At 43.4% G+C, this 27,794-nt stretch overlaps 1 protein-coding gene across 1 annotated transcript in view; it reads right to left on the reverse strand.

Annotated features, from left to right (window-relative positions):
* Positions 1–657: 657 nt before the first annotated feature.
* mpp7a (MAGUK p55 scaffold protein 7a) overlaps positions 658–27,794 on the reverse strand; it is a 135,420-nt gene continuing 108,283 nt past the window's right edge. The window contains exons 12-17 of the mRNA XM_023401876.2: positions 23,292–23,462; positions 17,432–17,512; positions 13,721–13,814; positions 10,262–10,370; positions 8,301–8,444; positions 658–3,082 (exon numbers count right to left, since the gene is read on the reverse strand). Coding sequence (XP_023257644.1) covers positions 2,903–3,082; positions 8,301–8,444; positions 10,262–10,370; positions 13,721–13,814; positions 17,432–17,512; positions 23,292–23,462 — 779 coding nt within the window. The 3' untranslated portion in view covers positions 658–2,902. The remainder of the gene's footprint in view (positions 3,083–8,300; positions 8,445–10,261; positions 10,371–13,720; positions 13,815–17,431; positions 17,513–23,291; positions 23,463–27,794) is intronic.

Consider the following 27,794-nt stretch of genomic DNA (forward strand, 5'->3'; position numbering starts at 1 on the left):
CTGAGTGAGTGCCATTACCTCCTCCTGACCTTTTCTGCCACCTCCTCCTCCAACCTCACTGCATCCGCCTTGGCTGTAAACCCTGCCTCCCCTGCTCCACACAGCCATCAAAGTGAGCACTGTGGAAAAGAGGAAATGTGAAGGTTAGGCGACCTGATTTGAATCGGTTGGGGGATTTTTTTTTTTGGAACTTCATCAAGCGGAGGCCTGCCGAATCCTCCGGTGGGTTGCTGGTCGGAGGCTCAAGAGCCAACTTTTATCAGCCCAGCGGACCCCACCCCTTCACAGAACTACTGTTTTCAAAGGTCCAGTGACATCTGAGTTAGCAATTTGGTACACAGCTGCAGCAGGACACTGGGATTTAATTGGGCTGCACTGCTCTGGTGGTTTCAGCAGTCGCTGCATTCAGGCCCATTTTGGTCCAACAAATCTATTTTACGATCATACTCCACCTGGATTTCCGGGTAACAGCTAAAAGTGCATTTAAACCATATTAATTAGCATTTTCTTTTGCAGATTCAAGAAGTTTGTGATGATGACAAAAGAGTTTTTTGCTGCTGAAAATTTTCCTGATCCTTTTCCATCTTACACATCGTTGTTGACTGCTCTCTGTCCAGTTTAAAGACATGATTTAAATCAACACCTTGGAAATACAAGTTTAGTTGGATCTCCTTTAATATAAAATGCAGCAGTTATCAAGAATAATGTAAATTCAAACGCTTTGCCTCATAAACAGCATCTCATTTACAGCAAGAAATTAAAATCATTTTCTGGAGAATGTACAAATATGATTTGGATGAATTAAACAGATTTCAGAGGGGTCATATATGAAGAAATAAAAAAGTAAAAATCTTAATGTGAGATTAAAACAAAACAAAACAAAAAAAAATTGTGTGTTAAAATCCCTTTTAAAATGTATCTTATCTTTACTGAACAGCATATATACTCAAATTACCCTTTTTTTAAAATTGACAGAAATCAAATATATAAATATCATAGTTGTTGTGAGAAGGTTAAATAAATGCATCATCATAAATGATGATGACTTTGCAACTTGTGGTGGACATACAGCTGCTGTACAGCCAGTATAAAAGCCAATTTTAGAAAGTAAAAAAACTGTACGTTTATGGGAATTGTTTGACATTGAGGGAAATTAGTTTACTTGCCTACTTATGCCTATATGTTAAGTATGGCACTAGAGCCAAGAGGTGAATAGCTTAGCTTAGCATAAATACTGGACAAAGTTTAAAGCTGGCAAATTAACACATATAGATACACATACACAGAAACAAGTTCAAAAAATCACAACTTTAGATGCACTACTGAGTGTAGTTTTTAATTTTGAGGAATCAGGCTAGCTGTTTCCCCCTGCTGCCAGTCATGCTAAGCTAAACTAGCCACCACATGGCTCTACAGCATCGTACTTATGTATGTGTAGACATGTACTTCCAAAATGTTGCGCTTATAATCTGTAAAAAAAAAAAAAACTCTTCAACAGAGTGTCATTACATTGGCAGCAAAGATCTACAAAGGCTGTAACAATGTTAATGATAATGATAGAGCCATGATTTATTAATGACTAGCTGCTTTTAAAATCAGTTTCCTAGAAATCAGAGTTTAGTATTGCAATGATAGAAGTTTAAAAAAGAAAAGCACTGAGTAAATTAGACTGGGAATGGGAGACTCAAATTAGTAATATACTTCTAATGCTCATAAATTCAGGAGCGGCTACTTAGCATTTCTCTAAATTAAAATCCTGGAGGTGGGCTATGGACCCCGCTATTAGCAGCTGCGCTGAAGCCACTTTTATGTGAATAAAAATAAAGCCTCCACCCTAATAAAACAGAATTGTGAACATTTTCTTCTAGCAGACAGCCAAGAGTGTCCAGTTCTGGGACTTTAAATGGCAAAGCTGTTATGCTGGGCACCTTCATATGAAGAGTGGCTTTTCAAAATGCTCCTAAATGGAAATATATAACACCTAAATAAAACAGCTCTTTATGTGCTTTGTAGGGGGAAAAACTAGACTAGGGTGATGAAATCAAAACACTTGAGTGAAAGAAGAGATGCCTCGAATGTGAAAAGCTGTCAGAGAAGAGGCGACAGTTAAGAACAAGTTTCTCTAAAAGTCAAGATATGTATATAAAAAGGTATGCAAAAAAAAAACAACTGAAAGATAATAGAAAATATATTAATTTCTCTTAAATAAAATTACACTTATTGCCCTTACTTGAAAGTGTACCTGACAATGTTTTGTTTGGAGCAACAGTCATGGAAGCATTTTAGAAGCACAGAAATATAGTAAGACAGATGGCAAGTATGTTTTCTTTCCTCTCATTTTTCCCCTCAGAGGTTGTTTCTCTCACAGACATATACATGTAAGTTGTCCACCAAGAAGAAATATGTCAATCCCTTTGGTTTCTAATGGTCTAATGTTACAAACGCCATAAAGAAGGGGTCCTGGTTGGCAGGTTGCTCATGTGCTGGCAGGACTGCTGGCGCTACGATGGTCCAGGCTCGTTCCACATTCTGGTTTTGGACCAAAGAGCTCCAGCTCGTGGCCATGGTTGTGTGACCCAGACTGAGACCCAGTTCCATATCCAAGACCCATATTCTGGACGGACGCCCTCTGCCTCAACCCTGTCAGATCTGGTCAGACCTGGAGATTCACATCCAGACCGCAGCCCGAGGTCTAAATCCAACCTGATCCCAGGCAAAAACGTATTATTTTTAGCTCTGTGCACCTCAGGTATGGCGACACAGCAGTCTGGCGCTGTCTTGTTTTATTCCCGTTACTCCACCCACCCCCTCAACACCAGCCGCAGCAGATATAAAAAAGATAAAAACCTGCATATTTTTCTCAAAGCCCTTCCCTTTTCTCCTTTTACAGTAAGTGCGGGTCTCAGGAGTGAGTCCAGCTGACTGGAACCCAGTGAGTTTCCGTCTCAATTTTCTTTAATGCCAACCGCAGCTCACTGAAGGCCGCAGAGAGGTCGTCGTTCACTATGACCTTCTCAAACAGATGACCGTACTGAGTCTCCATCGACTGGGCCGTGCTCACCATCTCCTGAAAGTCCTCCTCCTGCACGGCATGTGAGAACAGAGGGGAGAGAGAGAGATGGAGGTGAATATGACACAAAAGGAGATATATTTGCACAAACCATGAAAAGCTGTTCATTTCAGGCTGTTCATCTGCAGGAAGGAGAAAGCACCAGCCACAGTAAACAAGAGGAGAGATAATTCATATACTGTAAACACAAATTACACAGCCTTGAACACGCAAATAAACATAAAGTGGCCCGCACAGAGCCCGTTATAACCTCCCAGAGACATGGTACCCACACATGAACCCTGGCACTGACCATGCACTGAAACCTCTACATACAACAACCTGACCTCAAGGAATTTTCATAATTTCCTCTGCAGAATACACACAGTTATCCAATTCAAAAAGAAAATACAATATCCTCAAAATAAGCGGAGGAAAAAAACATAACCATAATTTACTAAAGACAGACATGTAAAACGCACATTGCTGCAAGTCTGGATATTATATGTGTGACAGGGTGATGACAGCTTAAGGACAGTGCTGTTTCACTGTCGGAACCGAGATCTCAGGCAAACTTTAGGTGTGCAAAGATTTCTCAAAGCTGGAAGAGGCAATAATCTCGTCTGTACGTGTGCCTGAATGGGCGGAGCACGGGCGTAAGACTCGAGTCATGAATCAGATCATCTCAGACTTGACAAAATCAAAAAACACATTGAAGCTCAGTTTTGTCTCCCACACCGACGACTCTCTGACTTTGGCCTTTCGACTGGCATTGAGCCCAAAGGTGAAAAATGTACAGTCCAGGTGTGACAGGTGTGTTTGGCAGCGCAGACCAGCAGACAGACAGAAGCTAATACCTCGGCTCAGATATTATAAGCAGTTGTAATTTTGCCACAGGAAAACAAACTAAGGTGCACGTGATGTTTTCACTTAAATTTCATTAGATTTATTTGAATGTGATAACCACACATTTTTAAAAAAGCAGAGATTAATGCTTATTAATTAAATGACAATATTAAAGTTCAGAATTTTGACGTGACTTGGGACTCGGCTCAGAACCTTAGAGCCAAGACTTGAGACCTCTGGTACAGCACAGTTTCATCTGACAGGTATATCCTCCATCTTCCATTCACTTCTAGTGTAGATAGTATGATGATGAAGGAGACAATGAAGCACTATGTTTGGAAATGGAAATAAAACAGGTGAGATAAATGTGCCTCAATGCGTTTGTTGTGCACTTCAGGTACTGCAGCATCCGGTAAAAGAGGATGAGGACTGAGATTAGGGAGCTGTATAAAATGTTTGCATGCTGACATGGAGGCTTAAACCGGGGGTCCTCCAGGGAATGGAGAGTTTTCCAAGTCAGTATGCAAATCAGACGTCCAGTGTAAAGAATAAAACCATGTGCTTACTGTGAGGAACAGCCAAGTAACATATTTTTATCAGGCTGGGAGTAAATATTGCCGATCTGGGGCTCCTGTATTCATAGATAGAGTGTTCTGAAAGAGGCCAGGTATCTCTCCGCGGTGGTCCCTCTGAGGCTTTCTGGTTTCAGCTGTGTGGGCCCTGGCTCTTCCTGCCCTCGGTGCAGCAGCAGGGCTGAAGTGGCTGCACTGATTTAGCCTCATGCTTTTACTGGGAACACTCAACTTTAGATTTCTGGACAGATATGGTTTTATAGTGAATCCCTCTGCCAAACACACAATTATAAATACACACAGATGCACATTCATGCGCAGAAACTCAAACACACAAACACTCTCACACACACACGCACACACATGCTCCCACACCCACAAACATGCAGGATCAAGCTGAGTGTGTGTGTAAAATGTGTGTACACACATAAACACAGCCTTATTAAAGCTGAAAACTCCTAAACGGCTCAGTTTTTAGAGACGCTCCTTCCAGCCAGGAGTTCCTTCACAATGTTTCTGGTGGTTTTCCGCTTCATAATGGATTAGCTGCGCAGCTAAATATAAGCACTCATTCACTGTGACACTAAGAAAAAAGCCCTGTCTGCTTTTTTTGGCCTGGCTGTCGAGCATGTATCTACCTTGCAGTAACCCACTCATGCCATTTTGTGAGGAACATGAGATGGTTTTGTCATCCCGTATCTTGGAGGACGACAGGAAGCCTTATGGCGGAAACTGTTCCACTGTGGGACTATAGTCTCTGTCATGTGGACTGAAGCCCCCGCAGGACTTCCACTGTTGGACCAGGACTTAAAGATGACCACTGTGTCCAGCAGCCAGCAAGACAACCCCTCTGACCTGTCCTGGCAGCTGAATGAACCTGGAAGAGTGTGCGCTGCTTTGTGTGTGTGCTGTTTTCCATGTCCAGCAGCGAGTCTCTGAGCCTGACTCTTGTCAGGCCATTCCAGGTAAAAGAACATTAATCACAGCAGGAAGCTGCGTAAGGGACAGCGAGCTGGGCAGAGAGATGGAAAGAGAATCAGAAAACTAAAAAAAAATATTAAGATAGATGTGGGGAGAAATAAAAATGGCAAAATATGAATATAATGAAGGTAAAAGAGGCAAATGGAAAGCTGGGCAAGTCGGAGTGAGTGGATATTCTTTGGCATCCAGTGATCCGTGCTGGATCGCTCTCCTCAGAGGGCAGTTTGAGCTGATGCCACTTCTGGAGGGCCAGACATGAGAAGTAAAGCACCGGGGACTCATTTATCCCCACTGCCATTAGATTGCTTAATTTCCACATGAAATGATGTAGTGTCTTGTGCCTGTTTAAGTACTTCGCTCTAACACAGATAAATGGCAGATTTCATTGCACAATATGAGGCCACTGACTCTAAGTCTGGTTTTTACCACTGATGTTTCTCCTTTGCTACAGGCTTAAGTCAGTGAAATGTTTTTACGGCTTGTATTTTCACTGTTTTCTTTATTGAATTTATTAGATTTGTGATTTTACTGTGTCCGTTTTACTGTAAATTCTGTCTAAAAAGGAAAAATCCCCCTTACGGGACTATAAACCTTTTCAACACTTCAGTGGCACAAAACAGCATGTGTCTGCCCCAGGTATCATCTTTTAAAATACCACACACACACACACACACACACACACACACACACACACACACACACACACACACACACACACGCCACATCCTCAGTAAGAAATCTGATTTATTGACGCCAGTAAAACACACCTGTATTCTCTATTTAAATAAGTGTCGAAAACCAAACAGATCTTTACAAATCACTTTTGAACGATTGTGGTAATTTCACATAATGTGACATTTTCTAGACACAACCACCTAATTTATGTGTTGCATCAGACTGTTTTTGCTTGTTCCTGCATCGCGCTTCAGCTCCTCTTTTTGAAAACCCACTCTGAACCGTCTCCAGCTCAAACAATGAGGCTAAAGTCGGCCCCGCTCTGCTGAAACAATGAGACGACTGTTCCTCAGCCTTTATCATTAAAGCAGACCTGTCTCCGAGAGAAAAACAGCTGGCGGTGGATAGAATCTGTCTGAGATGACTCACCCAACAACAGCTTCTTCTGCGGAGCCTTTAATAGCAAATCTGTTGTGGCTTAAGTCCTGTCAGTGTACATCCACACAGAACCTGGTTTGTTACCTGGCTGAAATATGCCTCCATGTCACACAGTTTTATAGAGGTTTGTTTGTATTACTTGGGAGAATATAGAAGCTAATAAAGGGACAGTGAGCAATAAAAGCAACAACTGCGGTGGATTGTGAGCAGTCATCCTGTTTCTCATTGTGCTCTGGACCCTTGCTGGGAAACAAGGAAATAATAGAAGCTGACTTTGTGTCTGCATCAAGGTTTTAAAAGCTTGACAGCGAAATAAATATCTACGTGATGAATCGCAGTCGACCTTCAACTGAGATCTCGCCACACTCTGAACTTTATATGTGACAGCTCCTGGGTGCATCTGAGGGAGGAGAGCTGACTCTCTGAGGGGGAGGGGGACTCTGGGATCCAGCGGCTACACTCAGCTGGAAGCATGGTGTAAACCAACAGGTGACGCAGTGAAAGGCAGCTTGATTTGACACAAGTGATCCAAAATTTATGGTGACTTTAATAGTTGGGACACTTTGGTGCAGCGTGAGGTCAACACTGAAGCTTTTCAGGAGGTTTTTTATTTTATTTTGGGAACTACAGGTGCTGATTTCATGAGGTCTTTAAGATGCTCACCGTCCTGACAGGTGAAATTGTAAAGAAACCTTTGCAGCAGTAAAACGCTTTTGCCTGAAGGACGTGAGTAAGCGGGGGGGATTATTGTAAAAAAAAAACTATTATCTGTCCACATTCTTTGTTTATGTCCTCAGTAAAGAAACAGATAAATCATACATAAATAAACATTAGGTGCATCAGGTTCATCAACACTTCCCTCCTCCTCACAGCCGAGCTTCAGCTCAGACTTGCGGTCAGTCAGTCTCCATCTCTTTGATGGCCTTGTCTTTCTCTCTCAGCCTCCCTCTCTCTTCACCCCCCCGGCGTCATATCGGGCCACCCCGGGTGTATCGCTGACCAAGACCTTAGCTTTAATGTTGCTTGTGGTGATCCAGACACGCGAGCGAGCAAACGCCGGACCCGGTGAGGCTGGGAAAACCATCATCCACCTTCACTCCCCCTCTCCCACCCACTCCCCCACTCCTCCACCCGTCAACTTCACAGGAGCACACAACGTCGGCTAATTGGTTTCATCTGCGTCCCCGCTGGGCTGGGATAAAGGTGTGTGGAGGGATGACCTCATCACACACGCACGCACGCACACACGCACACACGCACACATCATGTACACACAGGGTCCAGATAGTGTTTCCGTCATTTCTTGTGCTGTTAATCCGTTAGGTGTAAAGCCATGTGTTTCTACAGTATAACAGCATCTCATCATCGGACTCCAAGTGTGTTCACCAAACGCAAAAAGGTTACACCCTGTGCACTCATTGTGTCAATACAAACTTAATAAATAAATGTATTTCACATGTCTGGAAGCCTTTTGTTGTCTGTGTCTATGCTGTATGTTTAATATTTAAATCTTAACTTAATGAAGCCCTTATTAGCTGTATCCTGTTATTTTCTGCTGTAATTACCTCGCAAGGTTCATTAAACTTTCATCTAACTTAATCTAATCTGAATAGCGCAGCAAATCAAACCTGACCCATCTGGTACTTCGAGCAGTTTAAATCTCTCTAAACAAGATATTATGTTGATCAATGTGATTCTGTGTGAGACGTAAACTTTCTCCCGTCTAGACATCCTCTTACCGTAAACGCTTTGGCCGATCCCTTGTCGTCCTTGCCCGATATGATCCTGGCGTTCTTTCTGGTCTCTCTCAACCTCTCAATTGCCGGCGGCTTCACAAACACCACGAAGGGTTTGAACTCGGCCGTCCGTAGGTGCTTTATCGTCTGGACGGAGACAAAAGAGAACAAATATGAATGTAGGAGCCGTGTGTGAAGTGTTGTCATCCAGCAACAAGAAGGGAGGACAGTGATAAAACAAGAATGTGAAAGTAATTTAATGTACATTTATCAATGGCATAATCATGAGGTGTCAAAAAAATGAGGAGTGAACTTAATGTAGGGGTTTCCAGCTTTGGGGGGCCGGGAACTCCCCAGGCGTCACAAATGTCAGGGGTTGTGAGATCATTAAATGAAGGAACCTTGGAAAAAAACTAGAATTAACGCCTTGCAGTTGTAGGTCATGACCATTTGGATACAAAATGTCATCACTTTATCCTTACGGACATTTCTGTTGAATTGTTTCTTGATTAGTGTAGCAATTCATGAGTTACGGCCGAAAAGGTGTTTTGTGAGGTCACAGTGACCTTAAACCTTGACCTTTGACCACCAAATTCAAATCAGTTCATCCTTGAGCCCAGGTAGACATTTCTGACAAATTTGAAGGGGAGATATAGAGGGACAACCTGAAAACACCTTGGCTGTCGCAGCGTGGAGGCATAAAAACTGAGTCTGATCAGTTGCCATGGATGATGTTCAAAATTAACTGACAACTCTGTTGATAATCAATTCATTATTGAAATTTTCAGCAAACATGTCAAACAATTTTTGGTTCCGGTTTTTCAAATGTGAAGATTTGATGCTTTTCTCTGTTTTATCTCATTGTAAATCTTTTTTTTATTTTGGACTGTTTGTCAAAAAAATAAAAGGATATAAATTGAACCAAGAAGCAAAAACTATCAACTAACAGGTCAGATCTCGTGACGACGGGGTTACCGTGTTGTAACGGTGGATGAAACAAATGACCAGCCTCTGTCTGCTCTTCTTCTCTCCTCTTTCTGGTGACAATTGCATGAAATAACACCAAGAATCTGGTCCTCCAGAGGTAAAAGAGAGGTCAGATTTGAGTAGCGGTGGCGTCAGGCTTTGGTCCCGCCTCTGGCTTCTCACTGTGCTAATAGGCAGTGGGTGCAAACCCACAACTGATAGGAAGATGAACAAAAAGGAAGGGACAGGGGAGGAAGCACTGGGAAGCATTCATCGTGGCTGCTCTGTAAGTCAAAGTGGGAGCAATAACATGCTTTGACACTGCCACTGATCTTATCCATGAGTCATGTTGGGGAATGGGCTCATTGTGGAGGTAGGGGGATGACTATTGGCTTACACCAGCACGCCACAAATGCTCACAAAAAACAAAAAAGTACATAAATAAATATACATACACCCACATAAGCTTCCACTGACGGGTTCTCACACTCTTTAGCTCAGGGCTCTGGGCTCAGTCTCAATGCTGCTCAGGCCAGGGTGGTTTGAGAGCGTGCCAGGCTAATCTATATAATGGTGTATTTGTGCCTGTGTGTCATTATCCACTGAGAGAAAACAAACAGAGAGGAGCTGGTGGGGCAGAAGCTGGACGGCAGATACAGGCCCGGCCCTGGATTAATGGGAATTGTGCTCAGGGGTTTTGTTGGGGCTCAGTGACAAGCCGGCCGTTTGTGTAGGGTCTGATCGCCACCACCCAAGACACATAAGCCAAAGAGGAAATCTTCAAATGGAGGAAATTAGCGGTAATTGCTCCCTCAAAATGCCCCCTTTAAAAACCTGCTTTTGGTAACCCAGTAAGCAGCCAAGGCCTCGGGAAACAGCCGGAGAAGAGAGATCTGCTTCCGAGATAGGTAGAGGCCGAGGTGCCGGGGGGCTAAAAATACAGGTGAGTGAGGGATGGTGGGATGACGAGATGCAGAGGAAGGGTTTGTATCACTCACGTGAGGCTGGACGTCCAACAGGCACACTTTGTCCTTGGAGAGGACGGAGCGTACAGAGTCTAAGCTTGTCCCGTAGTAATTCCCTTTGTACTCGCCGTATTCAATGAACCTGAGGTGGAAGGAGATTGGAAAGAGAGAGGGGTTGTTGATCATTCTTAAGTATTTTATGCGCATTAATGTCCCTTAGGAGTAACATTGGAATCCCATCCTAATCTGGCCGACTGTGTCAGCACAGTCCTGAGATTCATATTAGAAATAATGACATATATAAACCCTACAAATCCACAGAGACAGTGGGATCACTCTCTCAACCGCTGACAGATCAGAAGATAGCGTTCTCCAGCAGAACCTAAAAACCAGACACTTTGGCTGAGTGTGTTTTTATATAATCTCCTACGCTACCCTTTCAATCAGTAACACCTGTTTGTTCCAGAAAGACCACAAAGCTCCTTCAATCCACCAGGATTTTGGCCCTGCAAAGCAAACTGCATGGGTGTAAGCAAGCAAGCAAACTCTTTTCCACCAGATAATCTTCCCCCTTTCACACCAATCAGATGTCATGAGAGGAAAAAAAGAAAAGCCACCGGCGTATTTTTAGCTGAAAACAAGGAGGAAAAAAGGCAGCGAGCAGAGTAACGACGTGGAAAGAATTTGAAGCTAATAGGACGCCGTGCTATGTTTGCAGTCAGCTCATGACGACTGTGACCAACGGCATGTAAAAAGAAGGTTTTATGGTAATTCCGCATGTAAGAAAGTTTTACTCAGCTTCTTTTTTTTTTTTTTTTTTTTAAAAGGCAGGTTTAAATCTCAACAAACCTCATATTCCGTTATGGGAAATTCATTTAAGAGCTTACAGAAGCCTGTGTTTAAAATCTCACACCTTGCAGCAGCGTTCTGTGCCGTTTGACACCAGAGGAGAAGGTATATAGATCACAGCAAAGCATGCCAGTGGAGCTTAGTCTATATTAAGAGTATGGATTGTTGCCATTTTGACACTGAACAGGGCTTCCCTTGGGAAAGCTGTTGGAGTTAAACATACGTTGTTGTGGCCCCAGTTCACAGACCTTTTATTTCTGCGCATTGTTTCTGCTGCATGCAATGAGGCATAACGCAAACAAGTTCATCTCACCCCTCGCCTACTTCGCTGCCTTGTAATTTCAGAGTGGAGTGTCCCACGCATCCACCCCACATCACAGCCTGCCACTCACCCCTCCGACTCCCTGAAAAACATTGCATGCCTCGACCTGCACCGCAACATGGCCTAAATATACAGACCCCTTTCCCTTCTTCTCCCTGCATGCTCCGACACTCAGTATGCACTCACCAGCACACTTCCTTCTATGTCATATATGTTTGCGTGAGTAAATGTTGCATGTGCACCATACTATACATCTTTTTTTTCTTCCTCCCCCTCCAGCTCATGTGAGACCAGCACAAAAGGCATCAATCATTCCTATGACTATTACAACTTGGATTTCAATTTGTTGGCCACAAATGTCAAGGCGGGCCGTGGTGTGGCTGCATTCACAGAGAGCGCCTGAGGAAGGGAGGAAGCAGAGACGGGAGACCTCGGGGCCAGTGTCTGGAGATCTGTTACCGACACAGGGCCCGGCCCTGTCAACACCAGCTCACACTCGGTTACAGAGACACACAGACGACAGCGGGGAGGCTGTGTATGAACAGTGGCAGCAAATCCTGGACTAGTCATACTGCTGCACTGCCTCTAGTGGTTCACACACAGCGAGGGATTCTGTTGTTTTCATTAGGGTGAAGGTTCTCAAATGTCACATATTTAAAGGTTTTTCATTAAACTTTGAAATACTAAAACACCACATTAAACATCACATGCATGTGATTGGAAAACATGTCATTTCTTCTAATGTGATTAGCGTTGAAAGATTAGTCCATTAATTAATTAGCTGAAGTAAAAACTCATCAAGCAAAAATGCAATGTTTATACTGTTTTTAAATCACTGTAATTTGAATATCTTTGGGTTTTGGAGTGTTGGCTGGAATATGAACACATATGCTCAGTGTCTTGCAAAGTGCAATGGATTTTTGTCACTATTTTCCAACATTTTCTGACATAACAATTACAGAAAATAATATTTTTCTGTCATCATTATTTTACTGGCTGAGTATTACGGCCACTGTAAGAGAAAAACACATTGAAATTTTGAGAATAAAGGCAAAACATTTGGAGAAGAAGTTGATTGAAGAAGTAATGTTACAGGAATGAAGTTGTAAGTTCACAAGAAAGAGTCATAATACTGGAATGTGAAAATAGTCAACACTGTAGGGGGAAGAAAAAGTCCTATTATTTCCAGAATAAAGTCTAAATATTATGGGATGTTTCCTCCATCGTAGTAAACACACGAGAGCAATCTGTTCAGTTTATGTGTCACGTGAAGGTTGTGGATAGATTTCAACAATAAGTATCTTATTATAGATTTTTTTTTTTTGGGGGGGGGGGCTTTTTATGCCTTTATGACAGCACAGTAGAGAGACAGGAAATGGGGAGGCAGAGAGAGGGGGAATGACACGCAGTAAAGGACCGTCCGATGCGGGACTCGAACCGGGGCCGACTGCAGATATTATTATAGATTTGAAGACACTAGAAATCAAATGAAGTCTTTAAACAAAGAAAAGCATCAGCTGGACACCTGCTTGTTGGACAGCTGAGCCAGAGAGTGCAGAGATCAGCTCATGTTCATATGCGACATTTTGTTCTTGAAATTAAAACCCACTTATTTCATCCTAAATCAGTCAGACTTTATTCTCAGAGCATCATGTCTTTTTCTCGTAAAATGGGACTTTATTCTTGAAATGTTATGAAATATCTCCAATTAAACATATCTAGAATTTCTTTTCCCTTACACTGCCTTTATTAGTCCATTGTGTGAAATAGTAAAGTCCCATTATTAAGAAATAATTAGTATTTAAGATGAACTGGAATCAACTTTATGACTTCATGAAAAAGGCAGTCTAACTGAAAAGAAAATCTTCCTCTCGCCAAGTCATTTCTGTCTTTCATTGACTCCTGGTCTGGCTCTGGCATAATTATCAAAACCTGCGACAGTTCAACACATTACACACATTGCACATTTTGTGTTTGTGTTGTAAATGAAGAAAAGGAGGGAAGAGGACTCAGTGAGACAGAGAAGATACTTGGTAAAAATGGAAGTATTTGCAGAGCGGGGGAATAATCACAACATATGGAAGAAGAGTTGTGTGACCTTATTTTCTCTTGTTTAAACTTTGCTGTGTGCAGCCTGTCTACACTAGAGATTTATTGTTCACAAAGTGGAGCACCTGCAGTTTTAAGGCTCTTAAAGTTGTAAACATTGTTATCATTAATGTCTGTGGTGTGTGTCCACTGTGCCTGTCTTTGTGCATGTGTTGGTTGTGTCACCAGTTTGTTTTTTCTCCTTCTCTTATACCAGTCACTGTGGTACCTACTTGTTGTTGTGGATGTCCGTCTCAAAAAGGTTCTTGGAGATGAAGTGGTACTCCACGCCGTCGCTCTCCTGGTTCCTCTTGGCCCGACTCGTGTCTGAGAGAAGAGGAGAGAGAGAGAGAGAGAGTGATTACCTCAAACCCAGACTGTCTGACTCACTGTTGAGGCTGAAACCATCTGAACTGAGCCCCTTATTAACATCGCTGGAAGTCTGAAACATAGCGCGCTGGGCCATGCCAACCCTTGTATATATTATTGTGTAATAGCACTATAAAATACACAACCTGTAGAGCTGCAGCACTAAACTCAGACACTAAACTGACATTCAGCAGAGGTTTACTGTGTCTTATTAAATTTGTCTCTTGTAATGTGGCTGCAGAGCCTGTAGGAACAGAAGCTGTGGCGTTAGCCGGCAGTGCTAGCCGCTGCAAGGTAATTGAGTTTGGGAGCTCTCATTAACATCAAGTCTCTACATTTACTTGGCCGTAAACCATAAAACCTTGCTGTAAAAAGGGCGGGGGCGGGCGGCACGTGGAGAGAACGTGAGCAGCGCTGGTGGATTTGTAAGGGCCAAGAGGTCGACTCGCACTCCGGCTCGTTTCAGGAACGCTTCAAAGGTCAGAGGGGAGAGGTGTACACCCGTCAGACACTCCGACCAGCTCCAAAACAAACTATTAAACTTTTATCACCTGCAAACAAAACTGCCAAGTTCTGCTTTCCTCTCCTCTGAGTCTTTCTTTTTCGTCAGCATGTGTTGAGGCTGTGCCCTCGTAGTGGACCGGTGCCTTTGTTTTATATGGTCCAGACTGATCTACAGGGTTCATGGAAAACCAATGGTGTGATTTATACAATGTGTCACTAGCTTGAGAAGGAGAGACGGCCATAAATCCAACCGTTGTGGAGAAGACAGTGAAGAAGATCAATGACTTTCTGTCATCAGCCTCAGACAACAGTAGGAAAAACAGGAGAAGGCCTGAGCAGCCGTGTCATAAGATAACATATACTTATACCTCCCCGTTCAGAAACGTGTAAGACGCAGTGCCAAACGGCCTCTCCGTAGTTACACCAACACCATCCACCATGCATTATTTTGGCATCTGCTTTGTGGCACAGAAAATAATTACAGTGCAACAAAAGAATGTGCATCCGTTCATTCTCAATTCATGGAAAATATCAGTCAGCTTGGACTGGAATCAAAATGTTTAACCCCCTACTCTAATGGCTTATTGCAATGCTCCTTGAGTTTCTTAGATGACTGGTTTACATTTTACAGCGACAAGTAGAAAGAGAGAGAGAGAGAGAGAGAGAGAGAGAGAGAGAGAGAGAAAAAACCAAGGCTTAACCAGGGCCACAAGCCGGTGGTCTCCCCAGCTCCGGTTTTCAAATTAACAAAAAGAGGTAATGCTTTTGGGCTTAATCCGAAACAACAGCAAGTGTTAAACACATCCATGTGTCCACTGGCAGCAATCAAACATTAAAACGGAGGGAGATGAGATACTTTCCGAGTCTCTTTCCTCTCAATGAGAGCCAGCACTTGTGCCATACGTCTTCTATATGGGTCAGAATCAGACTGTCTGGGCTCTATTAAACACAGCATCACAGGTCACATTTGAGAGCAATTAACAGGCCTTGTGGAAAAAAAGGCCCCACCGATGGGATTTTAATACCAGGGACATTTCAAGTGTCAGACTTTGACTGGGACACATCCATTATGCCGCACGGCATGTAACAAACACGGCAATTAATATCAGCGGACCTCATATTTCCTCAAAACTCGTGTCGCACTTTCCCTCCAAGCCCCAGATGGTAACTACACAAGGACTAATGCCACTGCCGTGCTTAAATGTATAAATCAGAAAGATTTATTTGTCCCAACATGCTGGCTGTGGGACATCTCAGAGCTGCAAAAACCTAAAAAATGCTGGCAAAGTGTGGAGAGCCAGTCGTTTGCAGCAGGGCTGGATGGTGTTCAGAGTTATGGCAGGCTGTCGTTAGGTCCGTAAAAGGAGAAAAAGGGAGGCGACAGAGTGGGAGAAAGAGACAGAAAAAGACAGAAAGAAAGTGAGAAATAAATTGAGAGAGAAAGGAGAAAGAGTAGCTTGGTGCCAATTCGTGAAGCAGTGGAATGGCATGTCTTCAGAGGTAGAAAAACGCCATTTCCTCCATCATTTGGAGCTTGTCAGGCGGCCTGTGAAAAGCTGACAATTACACAGGAGGAGAACCAAGCGCCCAGGCCTTGACAGTACCAGCCGCGCTGCCTGAGATCTGCTGCCTGTGTGTCGGCGCGAGCCTTCATCGCTCAGGCGGCACAAGCACTGTCACACGCTGTGAAAACTTAACTGGAACAAGTAAGCTAAACATCCTTCACCTGAAGTGATTATTTTGATTTGTTGCTAAAAACTCACAGGGTGCACTGGAGCGCAGTGCAGTCGGAATTTGATCTGGCATCTTGTGCGCTTACATTTCTCTGTGAATGTGTTTCCAATGTGTTTGTCTGGGTGGACAGATGTACGAGAGGCTTCACGGGTACAAATGGATTCAGAAGATCTGAGAGGGAGGTGTGAGATCCACACGATGGGACGGCTGCAGTGTCAGTTGCTTCATGTTTGAGGGGGGGGGGTCCTTCCTCAGGTAACAAACATCAATGATGAAAATGCTGTAGACTTAAAGGCAATTTGTTCTTTTTGCTTATTGAATCTTCAGAAACACTTTGATGTTGTTGTTTTCACCTGGAAAATACTGGTGAACTCTAGAACTTGGTTGTAAAAGTTTTTGTTTCAACATTTCACCTTTTTCTGCAGTAAAAAGAAACCAGATCTTGGAAAGTAAAGAAAAAGTGTCCACTGCTCTCCCTTCTTCCTAGAATTGATCAGCGGTTCCCAACCTTTTCCAACTCAAGGCCCACTTCAATCTCTGAATGTTGGCAGCCCACACGACCACGTTCTCAGAGCACTTTTTATTTTAATGACAACAACTGAACATTCAGGAGTGAACTGAGAGCAGGGGAAGCTCAAGTCTTCTTTTTTTGTTTGATCACTTGTCGATTCACCGTCTGTCTCTTGGCTCTTTCATTTTTATTCTTCCTATTGCTAACCAGCTATCCATCTGATACCGATAGCAAACAAGTAAAACTTCCTATCATAAACCAATGGCTCATGACAGTGATCGAGATTAATATAAGAAAAAAAAACAAGGATCATTTTGCTTTAAAACATTGGTCGGCCCACTTGCAATACCTTTACGGCCCAGCAGTGCACCATGGCCCACAGGTTGGGAACCACTGGATTGGATGAAAATCAAGATGTGACATTCGGTTTGTGGGGGATAATTTGATTCCCTGACCGACTTTATATATTTTTTAAGTAGAATTTTAATGATCTATATTTTATGGAAAGTGTCCTTGAATTATCTTTCTAAGGAGGTTAAGTTTTGTCAGGATAATCACATCGAGCCGATCTCACAGCTCACACTTGTTTTATGAATCTGGCACCAAGTGGAGAAGGTCAAACGGTGTCTTCATTCACATTAAAATCTATTGGCCAATAACTATCAGATCTAAAACTGATCTCGTAAAAAGATTACGGTGGAAACACACACACACACACACACACACACACACACACACACGTAAGACGAACACATACACACAGTAGAATGCTGGATTTGACCACAGGCACGAACAGGGTATAACTCGGTGACATGAATGAACTTACGTGGGATGGTCACACTGAAGTGTTGAGCGTCGGTGATCAACAGCTTCCTCTTAAGCTCGTTGAAGCCGACACCTGTGGGTCCTACACAAACACAGAAACACAGGAAAATGTCACAAGTCTCAGAATCCATCACCACCTCCCTCTGAGCGAACCAGAGCCCAAGGTCCTCTCGTCTTCGCCACAATTTAGGTGAGAAAAAGAACAAATCATGTTTTGATGTGCCTATAATCACATTTAATATGCTAAATATTATCATCAGCATTTTAACAGATTCATCACGCATCAACATATTGTCAATATATTTAAGCAATCCAGTATTGTACTTCCATAAAGCTGAAGGTATCACAAAACACAAAAAGAGAGGCTCAAAAGATATCTTGGCTTTTAGGTCTCACTCTCCAGAAACACTCAATGTAATACAACTTGACAGGATCTTCCAGTTAAGACCCTCCCTGCACAGCAAACACAAACCTAGTTTATAACACAGGCTTTCTGTTAGTTTCAAGCCCAAGTCCATAAACAGGACAGTAACTCAGATGACATCATCTGGGTTATTTTTTAGAGTCGCAGACTACATTAAATTATAAATTTTCACATGTTGAAGAGGACTCATGGCGAGTGAAATGAGTGGTTTTTTCCTTTAAAACAAAAGTAAATAAGACTGTAAATTACAACAATGCACCTGCACCTTGTCTGTCAGTTTTTTTGATCAATTTACCACAGGGTGAATTTCATTTCATATTAAATTAAAAGACAATCAACCCGGTGAAAGCCTTTGGAGCAAAGATAATTGATTTAATATGACAAAGCTACAGGAACTCTACAGTTACAGTTAGTTTTTAACCGATTCCTCTCTCACTGTAGTTTGGCAGAACATTAAACTTCCAATATAAGTTCACAGTGAAGGCAAGAGAGTCTCTTCCCGCACTGATGCAAGTCAGCTGGATTTTCCATCACATTCCCAGTGGGGAAACTGAGGCAACGAGTGGGAGAGGAGAAGGCAGGAGAAACTATTGGAGTATTGACTATTGATGCATCCGTGGCTCCAGAGGCTGAGCATCCCTCTGGCACTCAGCAGAGGCCAACATGTGGAGACGGTAAAGTTCAATCAAACTGAGGAAATAAATTCAATTTAGATATTAAGGAACAAAGAAAATTTGCAAAACTGGTTTGAGCAAATATCTCATAAACCTATGTCGATCCTTATTTCATGCAAAATGCAGTTAGTAGAATTTTTTTTTACGTAACCTTGTTTACACTGGTTTCGATTTGATGGAAGTCACTCTCTCTTTCTTTCCTGTTTTCCCTCTCTGTCTCTGAAAGCCACCCTCCAGTGTTTCTGTTTTCGGTTCTACATCATCCTGATTTGAACCGACTGGCATCACCGTCATCAATGGACCGGACAAGAAATCAGTTTCGGAGTTACAAGTGCATGGCTCTGCGTCTCAGTGTTTTACCACAGCTCTGCAGCGTGTGGACAGTTAGAGACAGCGCTTGATCTGGGCTTGACATTCTTCGCATGCCTGACGTTCTGGGCAGGCACTACAATCGCATCGAACCCTATTGGAAATTCGTTTCTCCAGGCAAATGTGTTTAGCAGGCTGCTCGTCTAAAACAAATGGACAATGAGTTCACTCAGTTATGCGGATTAGGTGGAAAGAGAGGGAAAAAAAAAATATTTAAAAAAGACAAGCTCTGTATTTTTATGAGAGAGAGTGCTCCTGTTTCCTCGTGTGCTATCTGCGCTCTTTCTATACATTTTATTTGAGCGTGAAGGTTTTGGGGTGATCCACAACTGGATAAATAGGTGTGGACAACAAGGCTCTTTTCAGCATAACCTCTGCTTTACACACCAATTCACACCCCATGCATTACCTCTCCTTCTGCACCCAGTAACACATGGTTTTGAGTCCTATTGTGCGACTGCTGTAAGTGATAAAAGCTGTTTCCTCAGTGCCTCACACACAAGCCCGACTGTGAATTCAAAAGGACAAAAAAAAAAAAAAGAGAAAAATACCCCGACCCTCTTTAGAGCGACGGCACAAGGCATTCTGTGGTAACTGTCTCACATAAACAAGCACATGGCCAAGCGAAGACAGCAATCAATCTTAGCAGGGGGAGAGGGACTTTTTCAGTAAAAGAACCTGGGGGTTGAGAGCTCGGGTGATTTATTAAGATGAGGAAATGGAGTTCATTTTGAATTTGTTTCGGGAGCTCGGGAGGAATGCAGCGGTGCTGTTTGAACAAGGCCGTGGACCAATGTTGTTGTAGGTGCTGAAGGTGGCAGAGCGTGGTAATAGAGGCGCTTTTATGAGCCCTATCACAGGGGTGCAGACAGTCCGCCTGGCAGGCCACAAACCTCCAAGCAGGCTTGTTTGCTTAAATCTGACCGTGGACATCAGGGCCCGAGCACAGGGGACCGACTAACGGCCCCACTTCTGCACACTCGTAAAACCATTTTCACCTTGTACATCGCTCCCTTGCTTGCCACTTGCGATATCAATGGTGCATGGCAGCCGGCCTTCTTCAGAATACCTCAGACGACGATTAAAGCTGATTCCAGCTGTACCACCGCCTGCCAAGGGGGCCCGACAGGCCCACCATCAGGTATTTTACAAGCAGAAGCAGCGCCCTCTGGCCCTGTTCCACCGTCTGACCTTAAACACGCCACCTCTTTGTGCATTGTTTGTTTTTAACAATGCCCCAATACAACAGCAACAGTATAAATCTGAACGCCACAATAAAAACAGGCAGAACTCCCAAATTTTCTGGACTAAGCTGCAGTATTTACATTATATTTATGTGTTTTTTTTTCTCCCTCCATCTGTCTCTCTCTCGCGGTACTTCTGGCCTTACAGATCGCTGTGCCAGTAAAAGTGTCAGACTTCATTACCACACTCATTAGAGAAGCTGCCTTTAATATCGCAAGCTTAATAACTTCCAGGCCAAATGTGGAGCGCATCGAATGCAGTCTGCACAGAGAGGACGAGGCCAGGCCCGACGAGGCCGAGCTCAGGGCCCCCGGTGCCTCGACCCAGCCTCAAACCTCCCAGCCTGCCCCACATCCAGGGCAGGCGATATTACAGAGCTTCGCTGCTACCACATTTAAAGGATGACAGTGGTGCAATGTGGTAACCACAGATCATTTACAATCTACTACATTTTCAACAGTCTTAATATAGAGTTCCAATTTTATATATTTGGATACCACATAAACATTCACTTAGGAATTAGTGTATTTGAAATATGTTAGGGCTAAACCCCAAACTAAAAACTTTCAATTCATCAAAATCTTACTGCAAGTTCAGAGGGTCAAGTTACACGGAAATGTGGAAATCAGCACGCCATTTTGTCAAGTTAAATAATCTGATTTCTTTCACAACCACCAGCGGTTGGGTCAAACTGTTCATGCAGTATGTAAAAATATGTTTTTACTGGCTGTCTGATGTTATAAAAAGTATAAAAAACCCAGATAAGCATCTTGATTTGTTTTTGAAACAGATCTCAGACTCCATTAAAATGCAAGAGGTGGGCAGCGGGTCATTCATTAGTTGGTACCGTGAACCTGTGCGTCCACATTAATGAAAAACGCCTTTAGGCTTTAGGAGCGGGAGATGTTTGATATAAAAATAATATTGGGGGGAAAGGCTGGAGCAGAGCGGAAAAAGTACAGGACTGAGGCCAAGTCAGGCACGGAGAGAGTTCGGTCCCGTCTGCAAGTCCTACAATAACGCAGACTTTCCTTCTTCTTCTCTGAAGTACAGCTGATCAAATCTGCTAGTGACAGTTGTCATTTAAACCGACAAAAGCGTCACCTGTTACAAATGAGACGCCTACTTTTGTCAACCTCTGTCTGAAATCAACTATCCACTGTTATCATTAAGAATTTCAATTGTATATTTATAATATTAATTTATATAGCGCTTTTGAAAAAAAAAAAAAGAAGAGTTCATTAAGTTCATTGACAATCGAAGTAAAAGTAACAGAGGTTCAGAAGGCAATATAACAACAGAGCTGAAGGCCAAACAAAAGCAGGACAGAAGGTAAAGTTAACGAGGGAAGATATACAATATACTTCAGTATAAATAAGGTAAATTAGACAGAGTAGATGCCATATAAAAGCAATAAAAGGATGATAAAGAAACGATAAAAAGACGACATCATAAAAAAGCAAGTCTATAAAAATGGGTTTTTAGAAGTGATTTAAAAGAAGTCGTTCCAAAGGCGAGGGATCCCGAGGGCAAAAGCATTGTCACCTTTAGATTTAAGCCTCGACTTTGGAACGGCCAGAAGGCCCCAACCCGAGAATCTACGGCTGCGAACTGGCTCGCATGGGGTTAAAATCTTAAAAGGAGTTCAGGGAGGGAAGCGAGGATCAGGGTGATGTGATGTCGTCTGTTAAAACCAGTAAGAAGCGGAGCTGCTTCATTCAGAACTAGCTGCAGGCAGGAGAGTGCGTATCAGCCGTTATTATCACGGTAAACTGCTGCAAATGATCAATGGCTGGGATTGAGAGCGGTCAGAGTACAGGTCTGAAGCTGTTTTAAGAGCAGATACTTCTCGTGGAAAGTGATCTGAAAACACTTTTATTGAGGAATAACGTGTGCCTGAATAACAGAGAAAAGCAAGAGCAGTCAGAGAGAAAAGAGTTGGACAGAAAAGATTTCTAATAAGAAAAATCAAGAGACTCAGGGGAGATGAGGAAGGAGTGAGGGAGGCAGGGAAACATAAAGCAGATCTTTCCTTGGCCCTCCGCTTCGTTACGTCTGAAATTGTCCATAGGTTGTCCTCCAAAATTCTGGAAGTTAATTGAAAATATTTACATTAGCATGACAGGTGGGAGAGGTTCAGCATCCTCTGTGTGAGGCTGTGACACACTGGCAGGGAAACGGGCTCGCTAATTAGCAACATGCCTGATGAAGTCCATGCTCTGTGTGGCGTATTTAAGTGAACCAAGGCCTGGTTAATCAGGCTAGGAACACCACTCAAAAAAAAACAGAAAGAGTGAGACCTTGTTGCCAGTGGTATTCATTTCTAGATTCAACTCACAAATGCTTAAAAACTGCTGTTGGAATATCTGAAATGAAAAGTTGAAGACAGACTTTTGAGTCCTCATTGATGAATGGAAATAGATTGGAAGGAATCACACTGAAGATTTAGGGAATGTTTTGTTCCATCTGTGTCTGGGACATTCTTGTCATTTTTTTGCTACAAGTAACAAACCTAAAAAGGAAAATGTGGAAAAGCCTAGAACTCACTGATGGTACAGTTGGTCCCAAGAAATATTGAAGTCTTTACTGTCGCACCTGGCCCGGCACGTAGCTCCACCGTTCACTGGCAACACTCGTCTTCCAGCCACAAAATACAGAATGAGAAACCGCTAAATTCATTTCAAGACCTTGGCACGTTATAAAGCTTTCTGGAGGGCTTTGTAACACCCGCTCCTCAGGCGAGTGTTAACAATTCCATCAGCTTGAAAAATTGAAAGGACATTGAAAGTGAGGTGCCGTAAATGAAAGTATTAAAACTGACTGATTAATATGAGGTCTGCTCCTTCGATTCCATCCAGTGCTAAAAAGTCTGAACTAAAGAGGTCCAGGATGATTGTGAGAGAGTCCCCGCGTTGGGAAGCTCATTTCTGGGATGGGGGTCATGGGAGGGCAAGGCCGGGCCACCTGGGGCTTCTAGAGCGGCAGAGCTCTGAGTCACAGAGCCGTTTCTGTGATCTGTATCTGTCACCATGCTGGAAGGTGAGAATCTTTATTAAAATCTATGGTCTCTTCAGTGCCAGGTTTCACAGAAACAGAGGCGGCTGAAACTCAAAAAACAAAGGGTGAGGTAAGTTCTGCTCTCTACTCACCTACTAGGACCACCAGCCGGTGTTTACCCCCGCTCTGCCTGCGGTATGGGGTGACCTCCTCGTACGTGGGAACGTCAGCCATGTCATACATTTCGCTCTTCTTACACTCGTACATGGACTTGTTGGTCTTCTTGTCTCTCCTGCTGAGACGGAAGCTTCTCCTGAACCCAGCTGGAGGTCATGATGAAACGACAGAGGAGACGGAAAGAAACACATTAATCTACGAGATACACACACACAAAAAAGTTTGTGTCAGCACGTGTGTCTATGAGGGTGTGTGATTTCCATCGCGACTGTACGTACACATAAGCCTGCAGCTGTGCAATTCGATTTATGGTCGTTTCAGCGTCTTGGCAAACACCTCCAAGCAGCTCGATGTCCAATACCTAATATTGTATTGTGCAGCTCAGTTTTATGACAGCTATCTTTGCTGTAGGTGAAAGAAGTACCGCCTAACGCTCAGCCAAACAGTTTCCCTGGATATCACGCTCAAACACTTTATTCATATTTTCCCCTGGTGACATGTAATAGATGTTTTTTTTCTTCTTTTGTACGTGCACATACTGTATCTCCTGAGGACTGTGGTGAGGCTGCAGGACTAACAGCTACAGTATGTTGCAGTTTTAATAAAGGTGGGAAGGATTCATCCTCGTGGTTTCTGCAGTCAGATTTCTGTTCAGAAGAAAGTAGAAGTTCTTATCATGTAAGGTGGTTGGTTAATGGTTGTTCACATCACTGTCAGGCTATGATTTGCACTTCATTCACATCGCAATTTTAGATAGTGGTAGGGTATGTACAGTATGTGCCAGGACTATATACTGTATGTGTGTGTCATTTAGTGTAGAGAACGGTTTCCTCATGTGTACGGGACACTTTACAACAGCTGTCATCTCCGATTGGTTTATGGTGTGTGCCGTGTCCTCGGACTGGCTTCTTAACATACCGACATACCAACGGAGAGCGCACACGCCTGGATCTGATGATCTACAACAGTATCAAAAGGAGGAATTTACCCCTAATTTGAGGACTACAGTTTCATATCTATGACAGATGTTGGTTGAAACTAAAAGAAGAGGTAAATCTCCAGAACCCAGGATGTGTAATATCCTATTTCTGCGCTGGGTCATGGTTATTTTCAGCTTTCTTTTCTTCATTATTTCACTTAATCGGTAATTAATGAACTCAAAAATTCGACGCAAGATGCCAGAGTGAGATTAAGGCAGCATGAAAATTATGGACTGAGAGGAGAATCAAGAGCTGACAGAACTCCTGATAACCGCCTCCCCTTAATACTTTCCACAACATTTTTAAACCACTGCGGGGCTGTGCAGACATGCAGCAAAGAGAGAGAGTCTGCATTCTTCTCAGCTTGTTCTTTTCCAAACAGTCCCTTAATAAGGGACGGAGCGACGGGCCTGTGATGAGTTACAAATGAAACACACTGTAAGTCACTGGAGCACAATAATAATGTTTTTGCATGGACTTGTGTATATGTATGAGTGTACACACGTGCCCGAGCGCCGAATATAGTGTTACATTGAACATTGAGGGCAGACTTTGTTCCACTGTGGGCAAGCTGCGGCTTACGTTGTCTGTGCCATTCCTCCTGTGGTTAATCTACTCATTCAGCACCCCCCCCACCCCCCCACCCCGGGGGAGTATTACCCTCTGCCACACAGTGGAAAGCATACGCCACTCATTTCTCCTGTAAAGATATCAAACTGTAACCAATATCCACAGGGGTTGACATCATTACAATAAACAGTGAGAGTATAATGTTAATGCTATTCCACTGAAAGCGAGACGTCAATTTTCTGAAAGTTCAACAACCAACGACCCACAGTGGTCAGACATTTATCATGATATAAACACACTGCTGGCTAATTGGGCTTTAAGTAATACTATGAAAGTCATTAATTCTATCTGTCTTGGGAGTCTGACAAGCTGCCTTCTCATTGGCTCAGACCAAAAGCTCTCTCTGCTACTTTCCACACTGTACTGTAGAGCAGGTGCACAGAGCTTCGGTTCCTCAGTAATCTAGTATCCCTCAAATTCACTTAAACCCTCCCGGAGAGTGCGATCCAAATGATGGAAAGGATGGTAGCCAATGTGGAATGCTATCAGAGCAGGGACGTCCCTCTCTATCTTCAAGAATCTCTTTAAGTCTCATCTCTCATCTCTTCCGAGAGCTCCTCCTCTCCCAACACCTCTAACACCTTAACAGGTCTAATGGCGGGGAACACACTGCCTGCGTTGCATGTGCGTGGTGGCTGCATTGCTGATCTTCTGCAGCTCGCACGTTTGTGTGTGTTCACACCGGCTGCGTCTCTGCCACTGCCAGCTCTATCTGTCTGCATAGAGTTTCAAGCTTATTGTAGTGTCGGATTTCTTTTCATTAGGGGTCCCAGCAGCGAATGGTTGCAAATATCACCCACTTCTCAGGGACTAAAAGTGAAACTAATTGTCCGAAAGGTGGCACTATAATAATGTTTCCTGAAAAACGGCTTGGGCTACAGTCAAAATTCTTTCACCATTTTGATCTCTGAAATTTTCTGCATCTTTGCTCAAACGGTCTTCTGCTTTAAAAACGTAGACAACTATAGTGGAAGGTGTCAGTTTTATGTTATATTGCTGGTATGATGTGGATATGACATCATCAGGTCTTTTCTCTGTCTGTTTCTGCTAGACGCCGAATCCGTTAATCATGTGACGCAGCCGTGGCACACGCCACGCATCCAGTGTGTTCCAGGCCTAACTAGCACTTCCTATGCACTTCTTTTCAGTGCACTTCATCTGATCTCCTTGCACTTTATTACATGTAGTACTGTATATGTAGTCTCCTGCTGCACTGAAGCTTTAGTGACTTGTGAGTCGTTCTGGATAAAAGCATCTTCCAAATAAATAAATCTAAATGAAAATAAATAAAAGCCTCCTGTATCAGCGGGCAGCAACCCATCCCTCACCAAACCCCCCCCCAATCTCCTGTTCAGCACCAATGGAGACTTAGTTTGACAGTGGGGATGGAAATTAATTTGATCCAGAATTAAGGAATGATTCCCGTCTTGTTTGAATGAAGAAAGCCTGCCTGTTTGTCATGAAAAGCCTCAGTTATGTTGGAACACCAACATGTTTGTCACAGGATGATCCAAGCATGAGGGTTACAAGTAGAAAAGGAATGTATGATACTTGTGGTACCGAGATCCAGTACCTCTTCTAATGGTTTGACAGGTCAAAATCTAATTTGTTGACAATAGCTCTGTTTTGAATTTCCCTGGAATGAGAGCTGAGTAGTGGCAGTGTCTTGGAGTGTTTTTCTGCAAAGGAGCGCTGAGTGTCCAGGAATTTGGAGTTAAAGTTTCCTTGCTTAAATCTCTCTCACACACACGCACCTCATAATGGTGTGCACCAGGCCGTGACTGGGTAATTGCCAGAACTGCAACCGAAAACTTGTATGTGCTTGTACGCACACACACACACACACACACACACACACACACACACACACACACACACACACACACACACACATTTTCTCTCAATCTCTCTCTCTGCTCACAAACACATACAGACACTTTGATTCATTTCAGTGAAACAGAAACATGAAAAAAGAGGAGGAAAAAAAAAAGATGAGCATATTTAACACAGTGTAAACACAAGCTGTGACACACACACACACACACACACACACACACACACACAGACTCACACACACAATTGCTTGGAAGTCGCCAGCAGTCCTGCAAGCCCATTTTCCAGTGTGATAATATCTTACAGCCACGTAGGAAATTCAGCGTGTGCGTAAAGAAAGCGCCCGGAGGCCTCTGCAAACTGTGAATACAAACTGCCCACTCGGACACTAACATCCTGTGAATTACTACGACCCCACATCTGTAAAAGAAATGGCTACAACTGTAAAAGAAAAAAAAAGTAGAGTACAGTAAGACAAATGTTCATAAAAAAAATAACAGATGACTCAAAAAGACTCAGGTCGTTCATTTGCCAGTGGTTGTCTGAAAGAGGAGAAGCCTGAGAACAATACAAGCATCAGGTCTTCCAGACGTCACGCGTAGGCGATCACTGAGATGACAACACAGAGAGGAATAAAAAATAACTGCCGTTTTCCCTCCAATCAAACTTTATTTTGTGCGGAAAGTGCGGGGAAGCTGCAGGATCAGTCAAACCACCTGTTGCGAGGCCCCGGTGCAGTGAGGGCCACTGTCTAGGGGCCCGCGGCCCAACCAGAGGAGACCGTGCTGACAGCTGCAGAGCCATCCCCGGCCCTCCCAGCTGGGGCCCTCCCTCCTCAGGACTAATGGAGACGATATCTATGGAATTAACCAGGCATGGCAGCTGGGGATTAAGTGAGTATTACGCCCTCGGCTCGATGCCGCACGCTGCGGTTTAACGCTGTAACACTAAGTCCCATTCGTGGGCACCAAATGTGGGAAGCATTACCGGCTCTCTCGGCCTCATTATGCGTGCCCATTACTGGCTTGGTTGGAA

This window comes from Seriola lalandi, unplaced genomic scaffold (assembly GCF_002814215.2).
Source record: "Seriola lalandi dorsalis isolate HSWRI2012SDOR001 ecotype SW California unplaced genomic scaffold, Sedor1 jcf7180002053798, whole genome shotgun sequence".
NCBI classification, from domain to species: Eukaryota; Metazoa; Chordata; class Actinopteri; order Carangiformes; family Carangidae; genus Seriola; species Seriola lalandi.